Source organism: Plutella xylostella, chromosome 16 (assembly GCF_932276165.1).
Source record: "Plutella xylostella chromosome 16, ilPluXylo3.1, whole genome shotgun sequence".
Taxonomy (NCBI): Eukaryota; Metazoa; Arthropoda; class Insecta; order Lepidoptera; family Plutellidae; genus Plutella; species Plutella xylostella.
The window spans coordinates 6,678,146-6,701,785 of record NC_063996.1 but is presented as its reverse complement, the minus strand read 5'-3'; the positions used below and the strand labels follow the sequence as shown (position 1 = coordinate 6,701,785).

The 23,640-nt window shown below is 36.3% G+C and overlaps 2 protein-coding genes across 2 annotated transcripts; one reads left to right on the top strand and one right to left on the bottom strand.

The window, feature by feature from the left end:
• Positions 1–1,276: 1,276 nt before the first annotated feature.
• On the bottom strand, positions 1,277–3,898 carry LOC105388136 (protein unc-119 homolog). Its single transcript, XM_011558993.3, has 3 exons — positions 3,375–3,898; positions 2,281–2,453; positions 1,277–1,636 (listed from the first exon to the last, which is right to left on the bottom strand). Exons 1-3 carry the CDS (start codon positions 3,725–3,727, stop codon positions 1,518–1,520), a joined length of 645 nt encoding a protein of 214 aa, XP_011557295.3. The 5' UTR covers positions 3,728–3,898; the 3' UTR covers positions 1,277–1,517.
• Positions 3,899–4,475: 577 nt separating this feature from the next.
• Positions 4,476–23,328, top strand: LOC105388128 (phosphatidylinositol transfer protein alpha isoform). The gene is made up of 8 exons (XM_048626357.1): positions 4,476–4,646; positions 5,049–5,079; positions 5,417–5,528; positions 9,753–9,904; positions 12,230–12,307; positions 18,622–18,849; positions 20,758–20,816; positions 21,309–23,328. The coding sequence occupies exons 1-8, from the start codon at positions 4,630–4,632 to the stop codon at positions 21,445–21,447; spliced, it is 816 nt and encodes a 271-aa protein (XP_048482314.1). The 5' UTR covers positions 4,476–4,629; the 3' UTR covers positions 21,448–23,328.
• The last annotated feature ends 312 nt before the right edge of the window (positions 23,329–23,640 follow it).

Below are 23,640 nucleotides of genomic sequence, written 5' to 3'. Positions count from 1 at the left end.
CTAAACCATTTTTCAATTGTGATTTATTCCATAGGTAACTATCTTACCGATTTTTCTACTTGAACTCTGGAAAGGTGAAACAAGTATATGTAGACACCTAGTGCTAAAGCAGGACAGACTACTATTTTGATTGTCAGAGTCAACTGTCACTGTCAAGCCACAAGCCGATGAAATCACAAAAAAGAGAGCGTTCGGCGAATTTTAATATTAATGAAGTTACTGTGTTAGTGAGTGGTAGATAAATTTTATTCAAACATGTCATAGAAAATAAAAAGACCGATGCAGCAACAAATAATAATTTTGTTCCATGCAGTCTGCATGGAAGAAAATTGAGTTTCTTTTAACTCCAGTGGTATAACCAGTCCGCTCATTGAAAATCCTTTAATTTAAGTACGAGGGCATCAAAAAAACAATGAAGAAGAAGTCGTAAGAAGAAGTCTTCCCTGCAAAGGCAGGAGATGTACAAAACTGGAGCTGGGCCCTCAAATGCTCCTTCATTTAACGATGTAGAAGAAAAGGTGTTAGGCATTTGCTCCAACATTAGCATTCAACGTATCCTTAATTTAAATTTAATGAATAAAAACTGAAAGAAATAACACCTATGTTTTATTATCAAGTACTGGATGGTTTCTCTCTTTTCTCCTCAGCCTATAGCCGTCCACTACTGGACATAGAAGATCATGCCGCCAAGCAGGAGGGATCTCTTAGATACTTAGGTATATGTAGCATAGGTTACCTACTTATCATAAAAAGAAAAACTATAATGTACCTTATTATTATGAAGGAAGTGCTACTACATTCCTCTTTTTTTAAAAATTAATGCTTGAAAATAAATCAACATAATGTTTGTAGTCTGGCGCCTTTCGGCGATGAAATTCTTTTGCATCCCACATGCTGTAATGATCAGGCCTCGTTTTGACGACTCTGACTTTCCTTTCAACAGGATTAATACATTCGTTCATTACCTACTACCTCTTTTTCGATCGCCAAATCATCAATATCATCGAAAATATCCATTGAAAAGACGATTATTCTCTGCGCTTGTATAGTTTAGAATTGGTATAAACACAAAAAAGAACTTACTTAATAACCTCAAATGTCAAATTATCAATCGAATAAGCACTATCTGGCGGCTCAAGCAGCAGATAGATTTATTCTCCAGTTAACTGAGTTATTGGACGAATAAGTTCTATCTGACGGTTGAAAAATTCAATATTTCGCTATCTGTCGAATAAACGCTATCTGGTTGTCTATCTGAGCATTGAAAAATCGGCCCTAAATGTTTTATTTTAAACGTCTTTAAATCCATTCAAATAAAAAGCAACACTTAGTTTGCTTTCCATTTGTGCCAAGTAGGAACAAACACACCATAGTGGCCTAGTTGTGGAGGCCGCCGTCGTACGCGTAGTGGCCTAGTGGTGGATGCCGCCGTCGTACGCGTAGTGGCCTAGTGGTGGAGGCCGCCGTCGTACGCGTAGTGGCCTAGTGGTGGAGGCCGCCGTCGTACGCGTAGTGGCCTAGTGGTGGAGGCCGCCGTCGTACGCGTAGTCCGCCTTGTTGTGCATCACGAGCGCGCCGTCCACGAAGTAGAAGCTGTCCGAGCACGTCTCGAACGGGGCCGCGATCATCTCCTCCACTGGAAACAAAGGAGAACATACATTCAGGGTTGACTGGAATTCAGCGCTGTATAATATTTGTACAGCTCATGCTGAGTCAGAGCCATTTTACTGACATAATAATTGTTATTCTTCTTGTCACTGTACCTATTGATGTTGTTTTGTATTTGTGATGTATATTTTGTTACTAAATAAACAATGTGCCTATGTCTATGTCTAGATCGTGTTTAGGCGATAAGTGCACACTTGTACTTATTTTTTTTAAACTAGTCTATTTGTTTTCCCACTGCTGGGCAAAGACCTCCCCTTTAATTTTCCACTCATCCTGATCCAATGTGGCTACCTCCCAATCCGGCAAGTATGTAGGTATACTAGTTGAGTTTAAATCTCTCCATCTTTTTATTGTACCTATGTATTTTGTATACAATAAAGTGTTTAAATAAATAAATACAATCATCATGGTGTCGATTCTGAAGGTATAATAATTTTAGTGAAGTCAAACTATAAATTTTGGCAGTGAGAAACAAGATTTAAGAAACATACATAGAGAAATAATTTAAACAAAGATTTTGATAGCATTAAAATTTAGAGTTATTTCACGTTGACTCTGTGCCAATTAAACTTCAATAAGGTTTCAGCATCATAATTAAAAAGTGAAACTTACCAAGATCAGGAGGCAGGGTAGGAAACTCGTAGATGTGTTCACAAGTGTTCCTCGAGAATGGAATGCAGAAACCAAACTCAAAGTCAAACGTCTTGAGCAGCGTGTCTCGGAAATAATGCTTCTCAATCATGCGAAAGTGGTTGACTGGTCGAGCTCCCACTGTGAACTCTACCCTGGAATACAAGAGGCATCAGGTCAGGATACACTAGTATTACAAGTAGAATCATTTGTTATTACTTTTAAAACTGGAAGTAGGTTTTGTTGTTTTGCTATCTGCTTTTTCGATGATGGAATAGTAAAGCAGATGCCTAGCATGGGGCGCAAGACATATTGTGTGGCTATGAGAGCTAGTGTGATGGGAAACCTTTGTCACATCTTGATGTGTGCGTCTTACGCCCCATGCTAAGCCTTCAGAGGTTTTGGAGAATAGTTGGTGAGTGAGTGATCAAAATAAGAACATAAATAGCTTAAATGCACATAGAATGATTCATAGGAAAACAGTATTTCTTCACAATAATCACAAGGTCAATCTGTAATTGAATTACTTATGTGTACATACTGGCAGGGTAGGTATTTAAGGGGTAAGTATTATATTTCTTATGTCCTATTAAGTTTTATAAGTTTTTCAGTGATTTTCTGTTAGGTTGGCACAGATAGGTAATTTGAAAAATTAATCTTTAAGCAAGGAAAGGAGTTTTTTCATTCACCTCATGCATTTATTGCTACTTTGCTTAAATAAAACCATGATAATCACTACATAGTATAAAGCAAAGTCTCTTTTTACATCTTTCTGTATTCCACACAATGGATTTTAATGTAGACAGAGTGATTAAAGAAGCAGGTTTGCGTGTAAGTACTTATTCCTGGAATTCCCAACGGAAACCTTTTTAGGGCAATACGAAGCTCGCGGGAATAGCTAGTTTTTCTACTAGTGAGACTTATGTGACTTCATCATCATAATCATTATCAGGCCGTATCTGCCCACTGCTGGGTATAAGCCTCTTCCCTATCACGCCATCTCTTCTGGTCCTGTGCGAGTCTAGTCCAGTGTCTACCGGCCACCTTAACAATGTCATCAGACTTATGTGACTTACGTGGCTCCAACAGTCTTCAGCTTGAGGAACTGTGGCGTGAACTGGTAGCGCACGAAGCGGCCAGCGTTGGGGTCGAGCGGCTCCTCGGCCGCGTCCTCGCCGCCCTCCGCCACCACGCCGAAGTCTGTGGGCGGCTTCGCGATCTCGAACAGTGTCGTACCCGTCTCCAGGTCCCGGATCTTGAACCGCGTGAAGTCTATGTCGTACACGTTCGCCTCGGGGCTGCAAAGGTACGTGTCCGCTATTCTGTCCAGACGCAACACATCGTCCGGAGTGATGCGACTCGTAACGAGGTCATCTTTATTGTTTTCTGTTAGAAGTATCGATTCGCATTTCTTTCCCACTAAACTCATGTTTGCTGCCTTTTTGTGAAGTATGTTTACACTGATGTAGTAGTTGAAGTTAGAGCCTAATGTAGGCTAAAATAAGCATCGCAGATGTAGTTTTATTAAAATTTTAAAACTTATTTTGAATTTGCGTACAGTAAATGAAATTTAAATAATTTTGACATACAATACAATGAATGACATTTTACTTTTTTATAGTTAAATTTGAATGAACCCATAAAATTTAGTTACACCTTAGAATAATGTTTTGAGAATACCGTATATTTTATTGTTAAAAAATATTATTTTCAATGAAATCTCTTGAATTAAAATGTGGTTTCGTTGAAAATAAAACATCGTGAGCCGAGCGAAGGCAAAACTCCATGTGGCTACTGTACTATATTTACCTACTACTGACTGTTAACCAAGGAACAACTTTTCTGACGTGAAGCTGTTATACTGAAACTATAAAGTGCTGAAAACAGAAGTCGATCCTAACTACCGTATTTAATCAATCTATTATAATTATTTATTTAAGGACAAATCCGTTAAAAACCCATTATCAATTGGAATTTTATTTTTATAATGTATGCAAATGTAAGTAAATAAGTGACAATGATAAAAAGTCTTTGCAAAATCGCACTCTTTATTGTCAGGACTTTATAGTTTGACAGTAACCGATATCGAGTTTTAGAGCGTGTACAAAAAATCTTTCAATCCTTATTCTAAGAAAATCAAATAAAATGAACGCGTCCGTTACCGTTGACGTAATATCCGTTGCGTCATGAAGCATGCGCCTTGTCATAATTCGCTCGCATAAAAATTACAATAATCGGGCCATCGCTCAAGAATAGTACTGTGATAATTCAATTTTCAGTGGTAGTGGAGTGTCTCATGTGCATTTAAGTGAAATAGAATAATTGGACAAAATGCTTATCAAAGAATTGTGAGTTCAACTGTCAAGGTTATGTTATAAATCCGATTGTGAATTGAATCGATTTTTGCTGATTCTTCTCATTGAAGTATGAACAGCTGTCGTGGACGACCTTCTAATCAGACGACGTCCAGACGGGCCTGGGGCTCATGGAGCAGGGCACAGGCTGGGTCCAGCTAATCACTGATTTTGCAAATTATGACAATGACAGATCTTTCAAGGCTAATGACTGACAGAAGGCCATTTTCATAGGGAAGCCCTTATCAATCAGTAAATACTTACAAATTGTTTAAAGTAATGCCTTGAGACTAATTTATTGGTGCAAATAAATGTAAACATCAAAGGCTTAGTTACTTTTTATACATAAAAAATCCAAAATATGAACCAATATTTATGAACTTATTTTCTTTCCAGCCGAGTCACACTTCCTCTAACAGTTGAAGAGGTAAGATTTATTTACCATTGTGTATCTATTCTAGTCTAATTAAGCAGTACTTATTCTAGTCTAATTAAGAGAATTGGATTTACACCAAATGTCTGGTCTAAGGAGATCTTGGACTCAAAAATTCAGGAGACCCTAAAAGTTACTTATTAGAAATAGGGGGAAGTTACTTGTTAGAAGTACAACACTTCCTACCATCGCACTTTACCACCATCTTAAAACTATTTAATTTGTTTTCAACTTCATCTGAATGACATACAGTTCTAAATTAGAGCCATATTTCAAGCATTTCTAGATTTTGGAAAAATGCAGTAATGAAAAAACATGCCTTTGTCCGCAGTACCAAGTGGCTCAGCTGTATTGTGTGGCAGAAGTATCAAAAAATGAGACCGGCGGAGGAGAGGGCATAGAAGTTGTCAAAAATGAACCATTCAAAGACTTCCCGCTGCTCGGTAAGTTGTAAAAATATAAAACATTTATTTTCAGTAACTAGTCTTATGTAAAAAAAACCTGTATTAGGAGACCCCCTCTTAAAATACCACAAAATCAAACCCAAATAAATGCCTTTATATATCTATCTATCTATCTTCCTGGATATGTGAAGCGGCCCCAGAAAGAAAATAATAAAATTCTGTTAAACCATATCCCAATTGAAATCCCCAAAAATTAATTAAATCCCAATTCTATACTATTCTACTGTCTGTGGGGGTGTTAGTACCTGCACATCCTGACTCAATCACATGAAACCTTTGTGTATATTCCCAAGGTATAAACTCCCTTCCTAAGCTTGAACCATTTCTCCCTATACAACAGTTGGCGGGGTCACACATCTAGATTTTCAGGAATCCTCATAATGTTTCCATTTAATGGTGTTATAAATTTTAGATGTATTCCAAATAATTCATTTGTCAGGAGCAGGATTAATGTAAGTTATATGAAGTGGGTGCAAACCTGACTGAGCTACCATTGTTCATATCCCTATGTAATGTTTAGTTAAGTAATGAAATTAATCCTTTATTGATTAGGCACATTTCATAAAACTACCAATTTACATCCAAATCGGAGTCAACCTAAAGAGTAGCCTTAACTAGGCTCCCACTGTTAGGCCACCTAGATTCTTAGACCAAGTTAGCTAGACCAAATCTGAAGCCAGATTTGAGAGGTCACACAAGCGTTGTGTGTGCGTTGCATTAGAACGGTCCCGCTGTATGGGTCTGCTATCGCCGCCGATAAACTCAGCGAATCGAATATATAGTGACGTTTATCTACGTCGACAACGGTCCCGTGCCGCGGGGCTCGGTTCAGTGACTGGCGGCTCGGCTTTCAGAGAAGAAACTGGGGGCGGGAGCGAGCGGATCCAAGATGGCGGCCGCAGACTGCCAGGAGTGCCCCACCTGCAGGGACCCCCGCGGTGACTACACGCGCCGGCCTGGTACCACTGCTAGCCACCCCCCCAAATTCTGATAAAAACCCTTACACGTAGAATGGCCGATAGAGTATCCTCGGCCGAGCACTCGGTCAATTGATAGGTGGTCATTGTTCAAGGATCTGCCGAGAATACTGACTCGCCACTCTACTTGGAAGGTGTAACAAGGGTATAAGGGCTCACTCGATACGACGACGTAGCTTGCGCGTTTATGTGCGGGAGCCCTATCACCCCTGGCTCAACACCAACACCTTTTTTTTAACAAAGCTAAATGAGATGAGAATGAGAGATTGAGAAACAAAAGACCCAGCAGGGGTTGATGAAAACAAATTGATAATGAATTTACCGTTACAATGCCATTCAAATGAGATGTAATCCGTCTCTTATGTATTTTTTTTAAATTATAAGATATTGTACGTAATAAGCTTGCAATGGTGTTGGTAGGGGTGAAAAAATTTGAGCAAAAATTAAGTATGTGGTACCTGGCTTCGGTGATCAATTTGTGTATATTTTGGCGTATACTGAGAAATAGTGCATAGCTACCTTCACTATAGTATTGTAAACCACTACCTTACCGTATTTATAGCTATTGGGTCGCTAGATTCATGAGAGGTCTGAAACCGTTCAATAAAATCAAAAGGCATTGGAAAATGTCTACAGTGTAATGGTTCACCATTTATATGATTAAATTGTCGATTGAATGCCAAAATGGTTGCCAGGTTCGTTTTCCGATGTATGTACTTACATTAAGACCAACATAACATTCGTGTAAAGAGTGTAAACAGTATTTAGTTAGTAACTTTCTTGTTTAAATTACAAGATTCGCTAAACTTAACTTTGTAATTTGTTTTTTTTGTTGTTTCCAGTATCGTTGCTCAGTATTGTTTTGTTCTTAGTTTGTTTTTATTTGTTAGTCTTTTTTATTATTATTTAAAAACCATGTCCATTTGAAAAAATATTTTACATGTTCTTTCATTTTTCATGGTGATTGTCTCACAATTTACAATTATAACTATAACTTAAATCAAGCGAATTACCCGCACATTTATCGACTACATAAAGCAATATTTTCAACTAAGAACAGAAGGTGAAATTTGTGGAACAATGTATCTTATTGTTTCATAATTGAAGGTCGATAATTGCTCTTTTAGCGGTTCTATTGTGGCAGTAATGACGCCATGTTTACACAAATGGTTTTAGTGTTGGCTCAGCTGTCGACCACAGGTATTGAAGCACCTAAATGCATTTACAAAGTCAGCTTTACTAATAATGCAGCATAATACAGTTATTGAGTATTAAATGACCAACATCGAACGTTTTTCTCTAAATATTATTTTTTGATTTTCATCGAAGGTTTTTCTCTGAATATTATTAAAGTTTTTTGTTAAATTTCTATGCGGATTTACATAAAACTTGATCTAGTGAAAATATTTATCCCTGAATTCCCGTAAGCTCGTCGAGCTCACGTAAAAACAACTGTAAAAATATAAAAGCTAAGGTTGATATAAAGAACATAACATCATACACCGTTTATTTTTGCGTATATTATTAGTCCCCATTATTCCAATGCTAGGTAATTTCCCTATTTAATATTTATAATCAGAAAAATACTCATAGGTGAGACCAGTATTAAGTAAAAACAAAAATACCTACAGGCAGTTGACAAAACAACCTTAAAAAGGCAGCTTCTTAAATTTTTATTGGTTATTGTTTTCAAAAGTATTACGTCACACTTCACACGCGTCACTCGTGGCCTCAGCCTAAAGGCCCAATGTGAATAAGGGTGACGTCACACTGCCTGGCCCTCAGTGGTTTCTGTAATAGGAACATGAGTGTGACACAAGCTTAATACTCTATAGTTTCCCAGTTGAGTCTGAAACAAGTCTAGCTACTGCAGAACTATTCTAGATGTATCTGTATGCCTCTGTTATTGATCATGGCATGCAAATAAAAGTGACAAAAATATCTGAAGATCAAGATGATGAATGAAGTCAATAGTTATTTGTATCGTTTGGTCAATTCAACAATGCTCAGTAGGTACAAAGGTGTTATGTCTACCTATTATAAATTATTATACTCTGGATATCAAAAGTACCTAGTGTTAAACAGAATTATCACAAACAAAGCATGTCATGAGTCTAAATGCATTAACAGAAATAAGTATTTTTTATGAAGTGTTTGCCCAACATCGATCTGCCAGCTATATGCTAAATTACAGTGTTTTTTCGACTTTGACCTGGCACTGCAAACAGCTAGTTATTAAACATACGCACAAACTAGTTATGTATGTATAATTATTTATTTAAAAAGTCAAATGCGACCTTCATTTTTTAAGTCACCTGAGGTCGCACTAGGTTTTGTTCAGTTATTTTGGTAAATAATACTGAATATTTCCTTGTATGCTATGCAAAAATTGTAGACAAAACATATTCACTTGATAAAGGGTGAACATAGTCCCTATTAGCTTGTGTTTAAAACTGAAAATCGTTCATTAACACCAGTAGACCAATTGCGATAAATAACTTTAGGTGTTTTGAGATAATCTGATAAGATTATTAATAAGCTTAGCCACCTATGTACCTATCCACTAGTCTTAATCTACACGTTTAATGATTTATCCATAAAATATGTGCTATATAAAATAAATGCATTATTTTCATGTAGGTATTTATGACTGCTAGGTACATATCTCTATAATATGCTATTCATTAATTCGTTAAAACGGAATTCGTAATTCAAAATATTCATCTCTTGCATAAATACTGGCCAGCATCAAAAGAAGGACTCTTTTCAGCACAAACCTCATTTCACTCCACTCACATCTCAACCTTTGATTGAGCGACCTCAATACACATATAGGTAGCGCGGTTAAAACTGCATTCGTAATTCAAAATTTTCATCTATCATCGACCAGTGTTGATGCACATTTCTTGCATCAACACTGGCCAGCAACAAAAGCGTCCCAAACCTCATTTCATCCCACTCACATCTAAACCTCTTCTAACCTCCAACCTCCGTGCAGGTGGCAAATACTCGATTTATAATATAGCGCGGGTAAAACTGCATTCGTAATTCAAAATTTTCTTCTTTTGCATCAACACTGGCCAACAACAAAAAAGTCCGCATCAAAATCCAACCTCATTTCACCCGATCTTCACTCACATATCAACCTCTTTTAACCTCAAACCTCCGTATTTCACCAAACCTCCACTCAAATCTCAACCTCTTCTAACCTCCAACCTCCGTGCAGGTGGCAAATACTCGTCGGGGCAGTACACGTACAAGATCTACCACCTCGCGTCCAAGGTGCCGGCCTTCATCCGGCTGCTCGCGCCCAAGGGCTCCCTGGAGGTGCACGAGGAGGCATGGAACGCGTACCCCTACTGCCGCACTGTGCTCACGGTGAGAGCTTGGATTAAGGATAGTTATTAATGACTGCATAGGCTTCCTAGACTTCTAGTTAATTATTTACTAAGCATTAGGGAGTAAGGAAAAACCGCTGATTGTTACAAGTTATAAGTCAAAAGATACATAGAAAAAAAGAAAAGAAAGAAAATATAGTTTATTACAGTAAAGAAAATAACAGTTTCTTAACTAAGGCTAGGACCTACCTATTAGGTATACAAAGATACCTGTGCCAGGCGGCCCTGCTCTTTTATAATTATGACATACTTTATATATATATGCTAACGCGGTTAGGTTAGATTAACATTAACAGTAGGGAAAATAAACTATTTTTGAAAGATAACTAATTGAAGTGTATGTGTGTGTGTGTGGTGTGCGTGTGGTGTGTGTGTGTGTGTGTATGTGTGTATGTGTGTTATATTAGAGTGCCACAAGGTTATAAACATAAATACCTATATAGAATTTGATGTGTGTGGATTTTACTAGTTAGGTTTTTAAGATATGAAAGTTTTCATATTATACAAAAGCAATGTCTTTTTATATTTTTGGTGAAGGCAGGTTTTTGCTATATTATAATTATGGTAAAAGGTTTTCTGTCTCATCATAACTTAAGGTTTTTAATCGCGTAGTAATAAGTTCTTTTAATTCATTTGTCATTAGTTTATATATTTTGTAAGTTTTGTTTAACTTATTGTATATACGAGCCGATTGTGATTGATATTGTCGTTTTGCAAAAGATGTTCTGCAGTATTTAACTGGAGCAGCGGTGGTCATCCTTCTTTTAGTTACGGTTTTAGGATCAAATACTAATGATTTGTGGCATTTAAGGGTAGTGGCAAGGATATATAGTTGTCTGACTGTCAAAACATCACAGAAGCGATACAGATGGATAGTAGGGAATCTTCGCGGTTTGAAAAACATGACCTTAAGTAGACATCGCTGACCGCGTTCAACTTCAATAAATTTTGTAACATACAAACGAAAAATCATAAATCCACAAGACAATGTGAGAAAAAGGGATCCATGCGCCGCGGCACCATGTATGTATTAAGCATAGAAATGAATCTTTGAAAAATGAGTCATTTTAAGCCAAAAAGTTCCACAACATTCTCTGAGGTCTTCGAAAGTGGCAAAAATGCTTCCCACGCTACCGTTACTTTGAAATTACAGAGAACCTACGAGTTAGCAAGTAGAATTTAGTAATCATCAGCCCTATAACTTGCTCCACTGCAAGGGGCCTATGTCCAGACATAGGCCCATTTCCAATAAGAAGGGATTCAACACTCTATACTCGGCCTTCGTTATCCTGTCACTACCGGCGTCTTGTGTCGTCGCAGGGTGTCCCACGCTAAGCTTGCCTGCTCGTGGTGTCCACTCGATAACTCGCATGATTATTGATTACTCAGAAGTTGTACCAACTTTACCAGCAAAAAGAGTAATAGATAATTACTATTCGTGTTAAGAAAACGCATGGCAATGTATGATTAAGTGGCTGGATTGTGAACATCGACGCAATGTTATGTAAACGTGTGTTTGTGACCTGGGTCAATGGATGGCCAGACGGGCTGATGTTAATTTGATGCTTATTGTCAAATAAGTGATCGAAAGCGTCGGTATTATTGTTTTGGTTTGACCTAGAAGATTTAATTCGACAATTTACATTGGCATATAAATAGGTAAACATGGCGACCAACTAATCAGTTTGTACTAGGTAGTTGAAAATTCGGAGAGGCCTATGTCCACCAGTCAGTGATTATTGTGTAATCTTCTTGGCTTCTGAACTTCAAATGACCTAAAGTAGAAGAGAATCTCTTTCGTAAATTAAGAAACTGATAATGGACAACCACATTATCTGATGATGAAGTATAGTCAACAAAAAGATAATGATCCACACCCCAGCGCAAACCGTTTATCCTACGACTCATGAAAGATAAGTAGGTGAATCATAGGATATTTTATCAAGATAAACAAGCTTTATTAGTCTAGTAGGTATACAATATATCGCACCCTTATTCCAATCCCATCACTATAGTTTTTGGTAAATGTGTGACCGTTCGGATCGTACGCCGAATATGAACATGTTCTTGTAAAGTAACTCATTCATGTTCTTATAAATTTTGTGATGGTATTGGAATAAGAATGCGATACGTATATATATCTGTTCACCAACCCACACTGATCCAGCGTGGTGGACTAGGCCTAAAACCATTCCTTCATTGCTAGGAGACCCGTGCGCCCCAGCAGTGCGGAAGTGATAGGTCGTGATAATGATGACCTATCTGTTTTGCTGACGGTACTACATGGTTCAACTGTACATTTCAGAATCCGGGCTACATGAAGGAGAACTTCGTGATCTGCATAGAGTCGCTGCACGTGCCCGACGGCGGCGACCAACACAATGTGAGTACATAATATACAGGGTGATGCTAAAGTACTATAATAGTACCAGGTGTATACAGGATGTAGTGGTATAGTGGGCTGAAAGGGGCTGAGTCTTTTTTAAATACAGAATGTTCTAAAAGGGTACAGTAATCCGAAAGAGAGTCACCGCTCTCTGGATGTCATTCTAGACGACTTGAAAAATTCCTGAATATAAAATTTAATCAAGTCTCCATTAATTTAATTAACCTTAGATATAATGTATATATATGTGTGTGTGTGTGTGTGTAACATAGCGTTACAGAAGTATAATATTGTAATAATATTACTTTTAATACCTATAGTAAAAATTCACGTGACTAACTGTCTATGGAGAAGCAAAAATATTCCTTACATCTTTCTACTGGGTACTTTAGTAATTCTAACGGCCGATCATATTAATTGACCCTTCACGCCCAGGGGGTCAATCTACCTTAACGATTGCGATATAATATTATGTCAGACATCTGCTGCGCTTAACACGACTCATGAAATGGTTTAGATTGTATTACAAAAAATATATGTATAAGATCGAAACAAAAAAATATATTTGATGAGTTAAGATTCTATTCTAAAATCTATTTTGACACATATTACAAAGATAATATTACTGTTGGTATTGAATAAGCTCCGAAACTAATGGATCGATTTAAATATTTATATTAAACTATTTTAAAACTATTATTATCTTTGAGTGGTTTTAGCTACTTTAATCCCGGAATTACTATATTTAAACTGCCTAAAGTCTATAGTTGGGGGAAGATTATAATGTTAAATCATGTCATCATGGTTGTGTTTATTAAGGATATACATCAAATTGTAAGTACATTGACCTAACCGAATACGATTTGGATGCCTGCTGAAATAAGTGTCATTAAATAATTATAATACTTTATGATGAATATGATGATTTCAAATGCTGACGTAGATTATTGTAAAAAATATCCGAGTTTCGCTAAACAATTACTTGTTATTCAGAAACAGGAAAAACATCTAATATTTATAAATAAAAAAATGAGTAAGAAGTCATTGTTTATGAATATTGATATTTTACCATTCTATTCTTTACTAAAACCTATTTTAGTTACTTGATATTTTTGGTAATATTTTATCTTATGAGTGTATTTAGTATAAAATTTACATATATTATTATGTAAAATTCACAGTCCACATCCAGGCAGTGCCATCAGTAGTTTTGCTGTCGGTACGTTCAGATGTTTGTGGGAAAGAAATACGCAGACTTACTAACCTTATGCCACATAGACATAAGGTTCAAAATGTTTGCTACAATTATCATCATTAAACTAAATAAATAAATTTATTCATTTCTATCGCAATTTATGAATTAATCTAAAAGATTCAATTAATAGACTAGTTTTTCCGGTATTCTCCGGGAAAAACTTTTAAAGTGAGGCATTATTCGCAAGCACTAATATGTTTTCATATGTTTCCGTACTTAGGTAATCTCTAATCATGGAATAATCTCGTTTAATAAAAACTATCGTTCGATTAAATACAATCTTCAGATAAAATTAAGTCTCTTTGTTTATTATTATGATTGTACATATTTATGCGAGCGAGTCTCGTATTTAAAAGTTGGATTAAGCCATTTCTTTTTTACACATTAGTCTAAGAGCTTCTGATAAATTTACCATTATCCCAAAGCTTAAGAGATATAAATGTTTGGATAAAATAATTATAATAAAAATATTTACTTCATTTAAAAAACAACATAACACTAAATTGTATATATTTAAGATAATTGTACTTGTACACGGCTACATTTTGTTAATTACCAGATGTAACCGAGTTGGTTAGTTTAATGATTATTCCCATGACTTATTTGACAAAAACACAAACACACTTTTTGTGATAATTAAGCTCGTTTCCTTAAATATTAATAAGTAGGAAAATAGGATATATTCGTTACGCTAAGTAGGTTACGTCGTACGTTAGCTTCGTCTACGGTATTATACCTTAGGTTATTTTTTACCACAGTAAAAATCACATCAGTATATCTGAATAGGCATTTAATAGGCGTTTCTTTCCTATCTACCTAAACCGTGTCGTTTCTGACATAATGGCGGATAACGACAGGTAATCATCTAATTACAGCTCATGTTGTGTCGTAACTTGGAGGAAACTGACGCTCAAGGACTGCGGCCGGTCAGTTTTCACACGTGCTGCCTGTACATAGTTAAAAGTAGTTAAAAGCATCGATAATAATGTGTAAACTTTGACCCTCTTTTAAGGGCCATGGTGAACCTAATTTATAATTTTAAAAAACATAACTTTAAATAAATGTGTTATTGTTAAGAACTATCTTTGCTGAGGTATTTTAAAAAAGTGGTACGGTAAGCCCAAATGGACACTGACATAGGGGATAATTCTGAGCAATGTTTGAAAATTCGCGAATGTAACATTCTGTATAAGCCTCCAACAGCTACGTGTGCCGAACATCCTGTATATGAGTAATATGTATTTATGTTTAAAGTTCGACCAAGGACGGCTCAGTCACTCGGCCATGTGACGGTAAAAGTCAAGGACCAATGAAATTGAAACTGTTTGGCCGTGGGAATAATTGCATCGGCCTATACAAATTATATGTTATCATCGATTTTATTCGCTACTTTACTTAATAGCCTGCTTATAGTGAGACCACTTTAGTTAAATACAAAACTTAGTAGTCAAACAGTTTTCCTAAATAACTAAAATCCGATAAGAAATAGGTTATACCTATAAGAAAGGATTAAGAAAATAAACTTATAAGAGCAACATTTATTACTTCAGTTTTTCGTTTGTTCAAAGTTGGCTAAGTAGCAGTTTAGTAGTTTTTCCGTCTGTCTTAAGTCTGGAAGTACCACAGTGCGGTGCCAAAATCAATAAAGTGCTGGCCTACAGAGTACGGAGAGAATTCTCACGCACTTCACAATTAGGTGGTGACCTGTTTTTATTACATCCATTTATACATTTGTTTCATTTGCGAGCCAAAAAAGTTCTAAACAATCGTGTTTTAGTATGATTGTCATCACGAATAGTGTCTTGCTAGGACCTGCGTATCATAAAAATGCGTTAGATTATGAATTTCTCTGAGGAAATAGGGCCACATAATACACCTTTTTTACCTAGGCCAGGAAAATAAGCTCTCTCTACGGCTTGGAAGGAGGTCGACTATCTTTAGCCTCGCTGAGTATAGATTGTTTGCAGCCTCCGATCTTTTCGCGACAAAAAGCTTTGATCTGCTTCACTTCATAAGATAGTAGCTTTTCTCCGCGAGCATCGCTTTGAAACAATTTTCCGTAGGAATTCCAGGATAAAAAGTTTCCTTCAGGGATAGTACGGCTTTTTGAAAGATTTTTTAAAATCGCTTTAATAGTTTTGGAGCCACTATATTTTTTCCCTTTTTATAATATATAATATTCAAAATCACACAAGGTATAACGTCCCCAAAAACGAAAGTGCCGACCGTCTTTTGTCATACTCACCAACCATGAGTGATATTGGTAGGAGAATGTTTGAGTAATGACTCTTTCCTCATAAATCTAAACTCCTTATTGGTACCGATTCTGAAGGGCGCACTTCCTAATTTTAAAATGAGCTAAAATATCTAAATTTAACTGACAGCGCTAATTTTTGCTATTCTGAAGGCAACGATTTTAACGGCCAACTAAATTTAGAAGGCTCATTTGACGTCTTTAAAATGAGTGTGGCCATATATTTAAGGATATTACAATCGAAAATATCGATTAGCTTTTTGAACCTTAAATCACTCCAAATAAATTTAATTATCCTAGATAGTTGTTGAAAATAATTAAAAGGATTAAATACCCTGCATTTATATTGGTTTTCTTGATAATTTCAAATATTTATGTAACATATTCATAATTCATTATTACAACTGGTAACTCTGGCTAGAAAATGCTTCTATGGTGTTCTATGGACATTTCCGAGTGATTTAAAAAAATATAATAGAGTAGAGATGGGGTAAGTTGATAAAATAGTAAGAATAATCGAATATAATCGATTATTGCACTAGAATATTTTAAACAATAGTTTTTCAGTAAAGTATGTAGGTACTAAGTTCTACATCTATGTGTTATCCACGATATTTAATGTAAGTACTTACTTACTTAAATGTTTAATAGTTGATGATGATGGTACGTTATATACTTAAGTACCTAGATGACTGTGTAAGGGATGATATTCATATAAGAATTTGAAAAGTATCGAATACTCACAAAAGCACAAATACTTTATAAGTACTTACTTATTTCCGATGAATACCTACGTATTTATATTTACCAAAAACACATATGATTATAATAAAAGTACCTACCCAGGAATCGATCCAGCATCGATTATTTTTCATTCAAGTATAGTTCGGAAGCAAGTAACATTGCACTAGGTACATCTCTACGGCGCATTGGCGCTTGGGCTGCAACTGCTGCAAGAGAGGCGCGCCGCCGGCGCGGCGCCATCACCGCCATCGCCATATTGAATTTTCCGCCGAAAAGTTTGCCGCTATTTTTTTAAAGAATTTTTGTTAAGTCTTTACAATAAAAAACAAACATCTATTATAAATTATTATGTTTGTGTTTGCAATATGCAATTGTAAAATCGATAAGGTGTGTTGTGTGCAAGTTTACGATTTATTTTAGGAAGTTATTCCTACGTAAAATCTAAGGTAATATTTTTATCAGTTGGGCATCTTGTTATTAACTATCTGGTTACTTATGTTTGTGTTCTAGTGTTTTCGTTTCTATTATTTAAAGTTTTGTGTAAATAGGTACCTATAAGGATAAGATTATTCTGTCAACTATCCATACAACTTACCTATACTTACTTTATTTTTCAGTGACAACAACAAAGAAAAAGAAAAATCAACCACACCCATTAAACTAAACATGAAACGCTGGATACATGATATTAATTCCTCTCCGGGACAACAATACTAAAACGACCATTAGACCATCTAGTTACCTACCTACTAACGAGAAGGATAATGGAAATAAGATACAGAAATTAAATCAAGCAATTGTGTATTAAATCAAGTATTGGTGTCAGAAAAATTACTCAACTAGTGTGTGTTGTGTGTGTTATTCACCCAAATAAAGTTTTACGTCCATAAAATGTATTTCTTCTTTCATAAAAAGTAATAGTATAGTAGTAAGTACCTATATAGTTTCTTAAAGTCAGGCATATTTTTCAGATAAAAGGTAACCTAGGTAGGTATAACTTGTTTTTTCCTGTAACAAAATAGGTAGTTAAATATTTGAGCTATGTAGAGACCACTTTGAGTAAAATATTCTTACAAGTTGAAAGGGGTAAGTAGAGAGTTAGATAGGTACACAGGTAGGTGAGTTAAGGTTAAGGTGTTCCTCATGTATGTAGAGCCGGTCCGTTTGGAAGAGGAAAGCCGAGGTGTTAGGGCTAGTGTAATACTGAAGTAGATCGGTAGGTGTGTTGATTATTTTTAGACCTAGAACTATAACTTAAGTTGTTTTAACCAACCCGGTTCATGCCTACTTGTCAGTAACACGTTTTTCAGTCATTCAGTCCAAAGATCAGAAATAATAATATGACAAAACAGAGTCACTTTCACATCGTAGTTTCGCAAAAAATAATAAGTTAGCGTCGTTGCAATTAGCTTTACATGATTAAACAATACATCAGCTCTAAGTCAAATCCATATTTATGCACCTACAACAACAATTTCCCATATATTTCACGGTTTTACTTTAAGAAATTTTAGTATAATTTTAACAAGCACCTGTTTAGACCCCTTTTAAATTTAGGAAGAAAGTTGCTAATTTTATGTTGACAGCGCTTAAAATGGCACCTTCAGAATACCAATTCGACCATCTTACCTAAGTTGAATAGTTTTAACGCTGTCAGATTCAAAATTTAAAGTGACGTCTCTAATTTTGGAGATAAACGGTGCCTTCAGAATGCCAAATAAATTTAGAGAGAATGTAAGCGTTTTTTGACAGCGTTAAAATTAAAATGTGCCCTTCAGAATCGATACCATTGTCGCTAATAAACATAAGCGGCCCTTAACGAGCTTCATAAATACAACTTAAGAATAGTTCCGCTATCCTTCACACCTGTCACATGTCGCCACATTCGCGTCTCCACTCTCAAGTTTTATAACCTATTCTTTTATCTGGAAAATAGATCAATAACTATTTATCATTATTTAATTTTATTTTTTAATAATAAATAATTTTAATTTTAATCAAAATTTCATTCTATGGATTTTATCATCTGAATTAAAAATATTTTATTACTATCCTCAGGTCCACGAGCTGCCGCCAGAGAAGCTGAAGATCCGCGAGGTGATCAACATCGACATCGCCAACGACCCGCTGCCGTCGGCCGACTACAAGCCGGAGACCGACCCGACCAAGTTCAAGTCGGCCAAGACGGGCCGCGGCCCGCTCATAGGCGACTGGAAGAAGGATGTCAAGCCAGTCATGACTTGTTACAAGCTGGTGACTGCCGAGTTCAAGTGGTTTGGGCTGCAGGTGAGATTTCATTGGCATAAAAGGATATTTTTAGTGCTGCGAGTCTGCGAGATGATGTTTCTCTGTAATGGAGACGCCATTTTAAAATTTCCGTCGCCGTCATTTCTAAATGGCGGATGACGACGATTCTTCAATGTAAAACCGTCAATGATTTCAAAAGGAAGGATACGCCCTTCAGAACATTTTACTCAAACCTTCTTCATACAAGCAAAATAACTGCCATCTGTCATAATTTGTTGGAACTACGTCAGAGCCGAGCTACTTATCCTGACGACGCAACCTTGTAGGTACGTGCGTTCATATTTTACCGTCACCGGACAGTAGGTACATAATAATATGAGTGAGTTGCATGCGGATGTCCGTACAAGGTTACATCGTGCGGCCATTGTAGACTTTGGTAGTAAAATAATTATCGCTTTAGAATGTGTTTATTTATTAATTAAGGATGATACGATATTCCATATTCCTTTTTGACCTTCGTATCATAGTTTTTGTATCCTTTCACCACAAAAATAGGCATATTTACACAAGAAACAAAGACTCATCTCTCCGTCACAGACAACTGTCGACTGAGGACCGTTGGCCCTAAAATGTCTATTTTAGGGCCAACGCGCGGGTGCCATTTTCTTGAGTGGTTTGGCCTGTCCTTACGCAGTAATATATATGTCAATGAAAACCGTACTTTTAGCTTTGTAGGACCTTACATTTTTGTTAGTATACAAAATAGCATGTAAATGTCGCAGGCATCTGGTTTAATCTCCTGTTTGATTGAACCACTAGCCCGTTCATTGGATGGCACTATTCAGTTGTATGACTATAATCGTTTGCAATAGAATCCAACAATCATGTAAACAAACCAAATTGTCACGATTACTCCGTAATCACATACATTTGACGAGCAATTATGAACATAGTCTGATTTCAACGAACGCACCATTGTTTTTACATTATCTTCAACACGGTTTAACTTGTATTTATAAGTTAAATTTGTTAAAACATTTGCAACGTAAAAATTTCGGAGCATTTGACAAGCTGTCATCTTAGTTTTTTACTCATCGAACTCTATAAGTCATTGAAAAGTTAGTGTTGTTCGTAATCTGAAGTTATCTTTTATTTTTAATTTAATAAATTATTTTAATTTAATATTATTTGAATACAATAATATTTTTTTTTCAAGAGCTTAATATAATTAACCAAAGCGAAGTCGTTGAATGGGATATGTATAGCAACTTTGTAATGTCTGGTTAGGGTGAACATGACCAGACAAGAGTCAACAAAAAGACTATGTTACAAAGCTCTTATCTCACAAATTAACTAAACAATAACAATAAACGTACCTTCATATTGTTGTTCATAACTATCCAGTTTCGCTACATTTTTTCTTTGAAACTATCCGCCCGCGGCGTAATAATAGGTAAATCCATGTTGTCACACTATTTTAACACAAATAACGCACTTTAAATATAATTTATTTGCAAAAAACTAACAATATAGGTGCTTTTTGTGTCAGCTGCTAGCTATAAGACGCCATTTTTGTTTTGTTCACCACCTGACTGATTTTAAGTCAGCTAACTAGTTGGACGTTTTGTGACGCTTCTACAATCAACGTTCGGCCTAGTCATACAATTGAGTAGCACCAGCCAAGGGCTAGTGGTTCAATCAAAAAGGAGATTAAACCAGATGCCTGCTACATAAATAAGTACACATTTCCACATCCAGGCAGTGCCATCAGTAGTTTTGCTGACGGTACGTTCAGATGTTTGTGGGAAAGTAAATGCAGACTTACTAACCTTATGCCACATAGACATAAGGTTCAAAATGTTTGCTACAGTTATCATTTTGTGGACAACCAAATAGAGACAGGTATGGTGAGATAAATTAATTAAAATATGTTTCTTTTTGTTACAGAGTAAAGTAGAAAATGTGATTCAGAAATCAGAACGGCGGTTGTTCACCATATTCCACAGGTAAGGTTTTTCATATTATGTAAAATAGATACATAATTATATTTTACTGTACTGTCCACATCCAGGCAGTGCCATCAGTAGTTTTGCTGTCGGTACGTTCAGATGTTTGTGGCACAGAAACTCGCAGACTTACTAACCTTATGCTTCAGAGACATAAGGTCCAAAATGTTTGCTACATGCTTTGCATTATGTCTTTCACATCGGCGACTATACTCAATATTGTACAATAATAACGCTCGAAATCTCAGCTGCCTCAGAGGATCTTAAGTAGATAGTCGGTAGTAGTTGGATGAGGAATTCCAGAGTGTTTTAGCGCTACTTCAAGCAGTGAAATATTATTGTCTTACCATGCTGCTCCTTTGACATCGTGCAGATTGACTGATAGATACCTACTGCTTTTACCATTAGCTCCACCTGACTAAACATTCTTACTTACGCACAAACTGCGTTAAAAGTATAACCAAATAACCCAAAACCCCTCCCCCTCCGCAGGCAAGTGTTCTGCTCAATGGACGACTGGCACGGCATGACCATGGCGGACATCCGAGCCATCGAGGACCGCACCAAGGAGGAGCTGGAGCGGCTGCGGCGCGAGGGCGAGGTGCGCGGCATGCGCGCCGACAACGAGTAGAGGGCGCCACTATAGGCGGTGGCGAAAGGTTAAACTTGGTGGCTGTTTGGCGAAGTATCCAAATAAAAATAAAAAAGTTGGCTGTTTGATTATGTTTCCATGTCGTTAAAAAAAAAAGTTGGCTGTTTGGTGAGGTATCCAAGGAATTAAAATATAGAGCGTTGGCTGTATGGTGAGGTGTCTAAGCCATAAAAAATAGTGTTGGCTGTTTGGCGATGGTCTAAGACTAAGTCATAAAAAAGAAAACAGTGAACTTGCCATAAAACATAATCTTTATAAACTTGGATAGCTTGTCATACAGCCTGCAGATTCGCCACTGATTTTGAACCAGAAAAGCCACCGCCTTCAAGCCAACATACGCGTAACTGTGCGAACTAACTGGGATAGCGGAGAATGCTCCACAGTAGGTAACATCACACGTTTCGGCCTAGACTATCGAAGTATTCCTCTATCACTCAGCGAAGTCTCACGAAGAATATAGACATATATTTTCCAAGTATAGTACTTAACTAATCTAATTTTGGACCAGTGTAATGTGTTAGAATAGCAAATGCTAAAGCTTGGTTCCTTGTCCAACTCGCTAGCCGCAACCCAGTATAGTTTCCACGCGCGATCGATGTCAAAGCCCTGATCTGTGTGAGGTCGGTTAAGTTTTTTTTTAATAATCCATGCTGCTGGTCAGTATCTGTGATGGAAATGTCTATGGTTTGTTAAGGTGCTTCCGCACTGTCGTAAGAATATACATTTTAAATTTTAGTACTGTTGTAGTTAAATTATTTTCTATTGAAGCCATGACACAATCTGATAAATTATGTAAGCACCTTAACTATTATATTATATGAAGTGTAATATAAATTTGCTGAGTCTGCAAACTTAATTTCCTTGCAAATCTTTGCTAAAACTACCCTCAAGCGATCTCGCATGGATCGGGCGCTTTGTCATCCGTTCACAAATAGCAAAATGTTATCGAGATGTGGTATAGATACTATGTATTTAAATAAATAACTAATAAGTCGATGTAGTCAGTGGTTAACTGGTAGTGCTGTCGTTACCTAACATTTATTAAAAGTATATAAATAAATTGGTGTTAAAGCGTGGGCAACTAGTTCGCGCGAATGGTGAACTGTTGGGAGCCAAATTCTTGGAATGCATTTCACCATTGAATAGGTTCAGTTTAGTTAGCCCGAATGGGACGTTTTTGGCTGTTGTGTATATTTAATTAATTAAATAAAATTGTACACTAAGGTATTGTTAGTTTGGAACTTTGGGTGCAATATTGCGTATCACTTGGGCGATGTATTTTGAATTCGGTACTTCGGGGATGTTGCAAGGTGAATGTACTAACGGGCTCTACGGTGTTTTCAATATTGTTCTCTATTTCGTTAACCACACGGTTCAGTTTGCAACAGCCCTCAATCGTGATTGTATGTATATTCCTTGTTGTAAGTATTTTGTTGTATGACAAATCAGTATTTTGATATTTGTGTGACATTCCATAATCCGGTTGGTTGTTTGTGAGCGCGGGCGTCCCCAGGCCAGGAGTCAACATGCCAAATATACATTTAATTACGTTAATGAGCAGTACAATTTGTGTAAATTATTTTATTATCAAATTCTTGTTGGATCGCGTTGTCGGTTATGTTCCTTCTTTTTTTAAACATTTATTGTACAATGTCGGTGCCGCGAGGTGTGTCTATGGTTTTTTTTATTTTATTTATCCCGCGGGCGATATTAATTTGATATGTCCGTTACTTATTTTTGTTCGCGGGAAAATATTTTAATTTTATCTTTCGCTTAATTATTATTGCACTTTATTTATGATTAAGTTTTTTTACTTGTGTATATAAGTTTTACATCAAATACAGCGTGATATATGTTTGATTTGTTTTTTTTTTATTTGTAGAAATTCTTTGTACCCGCTTTTAGCTACGCGTAGAGCCGAGTGTTATTAATTTAATGTTTGTTTTTGTTTATTTTCCTTTCATCAGTTTAGGTTGATTGTACTTAAAAATGCCAGCATGCAATCAGCCAATTGTAATTTTGTGTCGTTTAAAAACAATAATCACACTAGATAAGTTTAACTATTGTACAGAGTGTCCCAAAGTATACCACTCGAGTAGCACAGTGATGTTATTATTACTAGTGTATGGGACTAGGGATTGCAAAATATTTTTTCCCTCAACTTATCATCAG

Bases quoted from the DNA above. Each gene is read 5' to 3' on its own strand.
- LOC105388136 (XM_011558993.3), bottom strand. From the start codon at position 3,727: ATGAGTTTAGTGGGAAAGAAATGCGAATCGATACTTCTAACAGAAAAC. The intron at 2,454-3,374 runs GTAAGTCACATA...CTTGTATTCCAG, and splicing joins CTGAAGACTGTTGGAGCCAC to GGTAGAGTTCACAGTGGGAG. The intron at 1,637-2,280 runs GTAAGTTTCACT...CTTTGTTTCCAG, and splicing joins TACCCTGCCTCCTGATCTTG to TGGAGGAGATGATCGCGGCC.
- LOC105388128 (XM_048626357.1), top strand. The intron at 9,905-12,229 runs GTGAGAGCTTGG...TGTACATTTCAG, and splicing joins ACTGCCGCACTGTGCTCACG to AATCCGGGCTACATGAAGGA. The intron at 12,308-18,621 runs GTGAGTACATAA...TACTATCCTCAG, and splicing joins ACGGCGGCGACCAACACAAT to GTCCACGAGCTGCCGCCAGA.